The following is an 8,224-nucleotide window of genomic DNA, read 5'->3' as shown; positions in this document are numbered from 1 at the left end:
ACCTTAGCTGCAAGTCTTTGGACTGTGGGAGGAAGCCAGACAACCCAGAGAGAACCCACGCTGACACGGGGAGAACATGCAAACTCCACGCAGAAGGTTGTCTTGCCCGGGAATTGAACCCTCTTGCTGTGAGGCGACAGTGCTAACCACTACACCACCGTGCAGCCATTAGCCACTTGGACTTTCACTCAATATGAAATCCTGTAATGAAATTGCAGTAGGATTTGTGCCAGCAAATATATTTTGCACTATTTTGATGTGAAAATGTATAATGACATTTGGTAGTAGTGCATTTAAATAATGCATGTGAGCTAAATGGCAGCCAAAGTGCAATGGCGTACCTTGGGTGTAGCTCCAACATAATTGCAATGATCTTCCTCCCCAACAAAGGGCTGTAGTGTACTTACAATGTCTGTTGTTTCTTGATTATTCAACATTTGGCCAAGGGTTAAAGGACCAGTAGTGCAGTGAAATAACTGTTCATAAGCCCCCCCCCAAAAAAAAAAAAAAAAAAAACCTTGACAAGGTGAACTTTGAGTAGTGAAGGAACAGTAGATTTTTTTTTATAATTTATTTGGGAGAAATATAAATAACACTTAACAGTATTAACGGAGTATTGCTTTCACATCATTTTGTCTACTGTAAATAATTAATCCGTCACAATTAAACCAATGACCACACTGTACATCATAAGGATTTTAAAGATAGATTGGTTCCTTGATAGTCAATGTCAAATCATTTTGTCAGCCAATGATGAAGCATAAATAAGGGTAATATTCACATTGTTCCCTGCCATTGTTTTAGTGCTATTTTAGGTGTAGTGGCAGTTTATGTTCCTTCTTTCATGGTCTACAACTAACAGACCAAAAAGTGATCAGTCTATTATTTCTCTCTTTATGCATGAATTATTGGCAGAAACCCATGTTGAATTTCATGAAAACTGGCTTCCCTGAATAACAGGATAGTAGACCTTAGTTCGGATGTTGAAAATAGGATTTTGAAAACTCTGGACATCTGATGAAACATTGACTTGCTGTCTCAACTGCTTGCCACTGCATGCTGGCGACACCAAATACACCAATCATGAATGGGCCTAGGGTCGGTCCAAGTAGGAGTTTCCTTTAAGTGACTGGCCATTGTAGAAGACGGAACAGTTAAAAACGATCTTGTCCTTTCCATTATGGTGCACCATATGATGTGGTGTGTACCACAACTCTGCAGTCAGTGCACACTTGTAACACAAGGAAGGTAACAGGCAGGTAGGTAACAGCAATAAATAGGTAACAAAACTCCATAAAGCACTCAAGGAATGGAAGGAGAGACGAACTGACCATGTAACTGAGGAGTTATGAATAGGGACTGACTAATGTGGACGTGGGAACAGGTGAGGGGCTGGTTACAGTCAGCCCGGGAAATCCGAACCAATGAATACATTTCTTCCTCTCCTCTCCCTCTTTTTTCTATCTGATAACCGAACATCTGGTCTTCCCAGGTCACATCATATACTACTTGGGTCAAGTGAGCAGGAACCACACTACGTATCTTGAAATTATTCCCTGTATCTCTGTACAACACTGTATAAATCTTTAAAATATTCAATAACCCCACTCAAAGTATGTCAAAATTGATCTCAAGAAAATATGTCTTTGTCCTGTGTTTCTAGAGTGTTTTTAACCCGAACTAATCATGAGACCATCCTTTGATATCATGTGACCATACTGCCACCCAGTGGTCAATTGGTGATAACACATGTCTGATCTGCCTAACCACATAATGTTAAATTCTGCATATTAAATGTATGTAACTGAAATTCCATTTCTGTATCCATTCAAGTGTGTAATGTTTATTATGCTCATAGTGAAGAAAAGTATGTGGGTTATTTGTTTAAAATGTTAGATTAGTTAAGTTACCAAACAAGAACACACCGAAACCAGGAAACAAAGGAATCCGAAATCTTGGTAAAAACAAAGCTATAACATCAAGCCACACCTTGCAACTTGACACCTATCCTGAACAGATAAAACAGGGAGATTTCCGTTGTTCGTCCTCTTGTCTTTTCCGTTTGTGTTAGGTGTGTCTTGTTAAGTGTTAGGGAGCTTCATACAAGCTCCCGTTATTTTTATTTTAGAACAGCAGTTTTTGTCTATACTTTTTCTCCTCAAAACTCCTTTGAGCATCTTATAATTATTCTTTTTAAGCAAGCCTTATTTTGTTTTGGTGTAAATCTGTTGACCTCATGAGATATCATCTTAAATTATTATCGCTTAGGACAAACGAGTTTAGTTTGATTATATCAACGAGTAGCCTCATTTATAAAATCATTCAGAGCAATAACCCACTCCAAACACCACCGGATCCAACTCCCGCCTTGAAGCAAGACACGAAGGACCCGGAGACTGAGATCTGCTTGCCATTCCATCTCGCCACTACAGAGGGTGAAACTCAGAGACACTTTGCCAACTCACTGGGTGAGCTTTCAGAAGAACCGCTGAGAATCAACGCTCCCGCGACTCAGAGGGCTGCAGAAACAGCTGTTTGAACCCCTGCAAAGTCATCTGGACCATTCACAGTAGGAACAATCAACTTCAATATGATCCAGGGTTGGTGTCGGGTATATAAAAGCTCTGAGAAATAATAATTTAGATTGACCGGGTAGAGTAGGGATAGGAGAAAGAGGAGACCTCAACTTTTCTTCACTATCTGATATGATATTGCCTGTTTATTTGAAATCAATTCATTCCTATTTGTATTCTTGTTTAATTATTAATCTTGTCATCCATTCATTTAATTCCCTTTTAAATAAATTAACCATTGATTGCCAAGTCGTTGTCTGTCATATTATTTCAAATGGTGAACTATAAGGTCACTGAAATCAGGACTTACGACTTATTGAGACTGGATAATTTGTTACCAAATTATTGATCGTATTTTTATTATTTTCTCCTATTTAGGAGTGGTGCCTTGCAATTTTTAACGTGAGCAATATTTTAATTTTAACGTAGTTATTAACAACGCTACACGTCCTTTAGTGTAGCAGTAGTACAGTGTGTTTTAGTCCCTGGTGGAACACTTAATATGTTGTCAGTATTTTGGCAGTTCTTTGCTGAAATTTGCTCTGTTGAAGTCCCCGAGAACAATGAGCAGCGAATCCGGGTGTTTGTCCTCCACATTAGTGATCTACTCAGCCAGGTGTTGTAGAGCCTCACTAACACGGTCCTGAGGTGGAATGTAAAGACATCTGTAGACCAACCTTCGTTAATGTAAAAGCAGATTCCGCCTCCCCTCGCTTTTCCCTATAGCGCCATCACGCTCGGAGGAGATGGAAGCCCGGCAGATTTAATGTGCTGTCTGGGATGTGCTCACCAAGCCAGGTTTAAGGCCCTGTCTACATTACCTCGTTTTCATTTTAAAACGGGGTTTTAAAACAAAAATGATCTCACATGCGTTTCAGCATCGTTTTCGAAATGATTTGCGTCCAGATTACTACCCCTGAAAACGAATATCACATGACTATTCACGTACACTGAGAATGTGGGTGCCGGTGTAAACAGGAAATACCTACAAAAAAAGGTTGTGCTTGATACTTAAGAACTTCCTCTAAAATCTTCCTCCATAAACTCAAACAGACACATTTCGTGGAAGGTTTTAAAAGTTTTATTTTTCAAGCTTAGTTACAACGCTGCAGGTCTAACTCTATCTCTCCCACACAGACAGCACATTTACTTTTGAGTTATTAAACAAAGTTTACTATATTATGGGTCCATACATTTGGTCAACACAAGTCTCTCACTCTTTTCCTCGGTTTCGTTCATGGTTAATTGTGAAGTTCCCAATAGTTGTGGAGAACAAAAAGATTTCACTGGGCCGCGGATCTGCTAAAGTCCGTTTATGCTCTCCTGAAGAGCAGCAGTTCATCCATCTTGTTGGCCGGAAAGCAGACATTCGCTAGATGGATTGACGGGAGGGCAGTTCGCTAACTCAGTTTAACGACCGCTCCTGCGCTCCCTTCCCCCATCGACGTCTCTCTGGCAAATCTCGTAGAGATCCGCTGCTCCACCAACTAAAAGCTCTGTAAAACTGTCTGGATCAATGAAAACCAGTTTGACCAGTGTATTGTCGGATGTTTAAAAGTTCCTCTCTGCTAAATGTGGTCAGAGAGGGAGAGCTGGAGACAAAAAACATTACTAAAACAGAAAAAAGACAGCACAGTACCGAGGCTGCCATTCACGGGGCCGTCTTGATGTTATATATCAAGACGTTCAAAATGAATACACTACAATGAAATAGAAAATACACGATTGTTGAACAAAATCACCCTTTCCTTTAAATGTTGTCAAAGCCAACCAGGAGCCGGTTTTAGATGGTCTGCCACATTCTCAAGTATTAGAAAAAAATATTCAATTTTGAACCAGTTTTGGATGTCATTTCACCAATGAATATAGTGTTTTAAAAAAAGCCTTTCCAACAGAAATATGCTCACTGGGATATTACTACATTATATAATAATGTATACTGTTTGTATGTTGCTGTATGCCAAATAACAAAGTTTGACCGTCTTCTTCTTTGTACATCACTTTGTTTTACTCACTTCCCCAATCAAACTGTATGTAGCCTTTCTGTAGTGTATTTTAGATGTGAAATGTCCTAAAAACTATATATTAAAATGTTGGGCTTCAGCCCATAAAAACAGTTTCCAACATTAACTTACACAGGTTTGTGTTTACTGTTGGTCCATGCTGCAGTAAGCTACAATCTAACATGCTAACGCTACAAGCTAGCAGCCTAGCCCACATCAGCAGCATAAATTATACTTATGGTTCTCATTTCGGTTTGCATTATTGGAATCCAGTTGTTCAAGTAAATACAAAGTATGTAGTTAGTGTGAAGCCTCACATATATTTGGTCAGTATCTTTACTACGCTCTGCAAGTCCAAAAAACGAGTCTCTGGACCGATGCTACTTTCAAAGTTGCAGAAGCAGTACCTGCGCATGCGTTTTCCAGCAGTAATCACACCCTAATTTTTACATGAATGTACAAACAGGATGTACACTGCTCCCATTACCATGTCCTGGGAACTTCTTGGGAATGATTTAGTTAAGGCAACATTTCACCAACCAGTGTATTATGACTTTGGTGAAATCTTTCTACTTACACCCAATCAAGTCACCAAAATTGGTTCTTTGTGATAGGTTGATGTTGTAACTGGGTATTAACTGGATAAAGAGACGGCGAAAATAGGTCTTAGACGTTCAGACCGAATATCACCTAATTTTCAAATGGAAATTAACGTCGAAATCCTGGTTGGTGCTCATTGTGAAGGCTTTATTTCGACCAAACTAGAGTTCATGATATTAACAGTGGTTAGGCTAACCAAGATGGTTTAAATTAGTTGTTTTTTGTTTCCACTCAGTTGTGTTTCTCATTGGAGTCTGGTTTGAGGAGAGTATAACAGCCGTTTACATCGAATTCTGTGACGGGTTAATTGCAACCAAACCAAAGTTGTTGATTGTTGGAAAACTGGAAAGAGCTTACCAACATAGTTTTTAAGAGTTTTATTTTGTTTGTTGAGTTTGAATGAAGGATTTTTTACAATCGACAAAGTAAAATTATAGTTTTTTTAATGGAAAATAAATAATTGTAAATATCCCTGTTGATTGTGTTTATTTTTTAATTGACCTACAAGTATATTGTTTTGAGGAATCCAAAATCAATATTCCTACTAGAAATTGTAATGTACTGACTTAATCTAAAGAAAGTAAAAAACAAACAAACACCACCAAGGCTTCCACACATAGGCACACTCTAGGCTGTTCCGACGTGTGCTCTCTGACTGCTAAGAAGTAGTCTTGCCTAGCATCTGTAGGAGAAAGGACTTGAGTTTTTGTTATGTGGGCCGTCACCATTCCCTTCCGAATGCCCCTGAATCTGAGTTTATCTCCATGTCTGGTTTCTGCAATAGGAAAAACGTTTTGTATACATACTATGGCTTTAACCCTAATGCGAAATCCAAGTAACATACCAATGCTTGGTATGAATGGAAGAAATGTAAAAGGATTAAATGGAGACGAATACTCCCATTATCCATGCCAAAAAACAATCCAAAACTACAAATACAAAAAACTGTCTTACTTGTTTTTCTTCGGGATGGCAATGGATGCTCGGGGTCTACTCCTACAGATCTGACATTTATAGGACTATTAGGAGGCTTTTCGGCAGATACTCAGAAAGTTCTTGTCAGAGATTCACGGTCAGTGAGTTACAGAGCCATTCTCTAAGAAGAGCTGTAAAAGGTTAGAAAGGTGTTCAAGCCTTTCACCCCAACAGAACCACTTTTTTAGGATGATAAAAAGCTTTTTTGTAATCATAAGCGGAATTTCGATTTGGAAGACCTGAAACACAAGGTCCCTCAAGTCAAGAAGTTCTTGGGAAGAAAAGAAAAAGATGGAGTCATAAAGCCATCTACACCATCTTGACTTTGTGGTTTTTCCGGAGCCTTTCAAAGATGTTTTCATGAGCTATTCAGATTGCAGTCGTCATACCAGTAAGCAGTGCCTGATGTGAAAGATGTTTTTAGCCTATAGAACTGATAATGTCTCACCTGCGAACAACAATGGGTAATCGACATTTGAGCAACCTCGGAATTTTAATAGAAGCAATTGAAGCAAAAAGGGCACGAGCGCTTGATATGGACTAATTTGTCAAAGGTTTTTGTCAAAATGCAAACCTGTTGTAAGATACCAAACAATGTTGCTCCACAAAAGAAAAAACAATAAGAGTGCCAGTGTTTGACGCTTGTTAAGCTACTGCAGAGAGAACATACTTTAAACAGCAACAGTATTTAAAAACATAACAAAACAAAGTCTAAAGAAGGACATGTGTTTATAGTGTTAGGTAAAGTGGAAAACAATTTCTAAATTATATCACAGCATTTGAACAACAACAGTTAAAAAAATGAGTTGTTAAAAGATGAAATGCAGTGGAAAAGAGTTGCTGACCTTGGGGGTCAAATTACATCCGTAGTGACATCCCAGCACTTCAATAACGAGTCAAAAGAGCTTAGAATGAGTAAAATCCCCTTGAAATATTTTCCCTGAAATGATCATTCTAAAAGATGATCGAAACCAGGTGTAAAAGAAGGCATACACGAATGGGTTGAGCATTGAATTTGACCAACCAAGCCACTTAAACATTTCCACCACAGGAACTGGTATAGTATAATTACTCAAAAGGTAAAAGGTAATACAAATAAAGAAAGGAGTCCAACAGATCAGAAAAATTCCCATCACAATGGCCAGAGTTTTGGTGGCCTTTCTCTCCATCTTACTGACAGTGTCTGCAGACTTTGTGCTCTGACAGATTGTGCTCTGGATCCTGCGTGCCTGTCTCTGTGCCACCATCAAAATCTTTAGGTAGATGGTGAACATTACAATAGCCGGGAGGTAAAACGCAAAAATTGATCCTATAAGTGAAGTGCTTGTTTGTGGAAAGCACAAACACCTACTAGGTTGCCCTTGGTTTAGCCCCCGAATCGTGTTTCCAATTCCAATCAGTGCGGAAACAGTCCAGGTCACCAGGATCATGATCACAATAACATGGACATTTATTTTAGTTTTGTACCTCAGAGGCTGACACACCGCATAATATCTGTCAACGGAAATACAACACAAGTTCAAAATAGAAGACACACACAGAAACATATCAAAGGTGCCCCGTACCTTGCAGAGTAAATCTTCGGGATACCAACATGAACAGACAGTCAGGATCATGCTAAAAGGTAAAACTAAAACCCCAACGAGCAGGTCAGCCACAGCCAGAGAGAGGATCAGGTAGTTTGTTGGAGTGTGGAGCTGTTCGAAGTAAATTATGGAGATTATGACAAGAAGGTTTCCACACATTATAAGAAAAGATAAACAGCCAACAAAAATGCATAATACGGATGAAGTTGTGACTGCTGTTATGCCAGATGCATTTGCAGATTCATCACAGAGATCCTCGGACCTGTTGATAAAGAATTTAGGTTCCATGCATAAATTATCGTTAATACTGTGGTAACACTTGCAATAACATGCCTTAATTCAAGAAAGTATAACTATCAGTATTCAGAGCAATTTACTATCAGTATTCAGAGCAAGTGCTCGATATGATTTACAACATGCCCATTTATCCTGGTTTGTGCATCAGTTCTGATAGGGGTACTTGATCTCTGTGCTGCTGAGCAGTTTT

General features: G+C 39.0%; 1 protein-coding gene across 1 annotated transcript; it reads right to left on the bottom strand.

Annotated features, from left to right (window-relative positions):
• Nucleotides 1-7,047: 7,047 nt before the first annotated feature.
• Nucleotides 7,048-7,896, bottom strand: LOC129106886 (trace amine-associated receptor 1-like). Its single transcript, XM_054618156.1, has 2 exons — nucleotides 7,722-7,896; nucleotides 7,048-7,649 (listed from the first exon to the last, which is right to left on the bottom strand). The coding sequence occupies exons 1-2, from the start codon at nucleotides 7,894-7,896 to the stop codon at nucleotides 7,048-7,050; spliced, it is 777 nt and encodes a 258-aa protein (XP_054474131.1).
• Nucleotides 7,897-8,224: the final 328 nt, after the last annotated feature.

The sequence above is a fragment of the Anoplopoma fimbria genome, chromosome 18 (genome assembly GCF_027596085.1).
Source record: "Anoplopoma fimbria isolate UVic2021 breed Golden Eagle Sablefish chromosome 18, Afim_UVic_2022, whole genome shotgun sequence".
Taxonomy (NCBI): domain Eukaryota; kingdom Metazoa; phylum Chordata; class Actinopteri; order Perciformes; family Anoplopomatidae; genus Anoplopoma; species Anoplopoma fimbria.
Note: the sequence above shows the minus strand (reverse complement) of the source record. Positions and strands in the feature narration are given on the sequence as shown.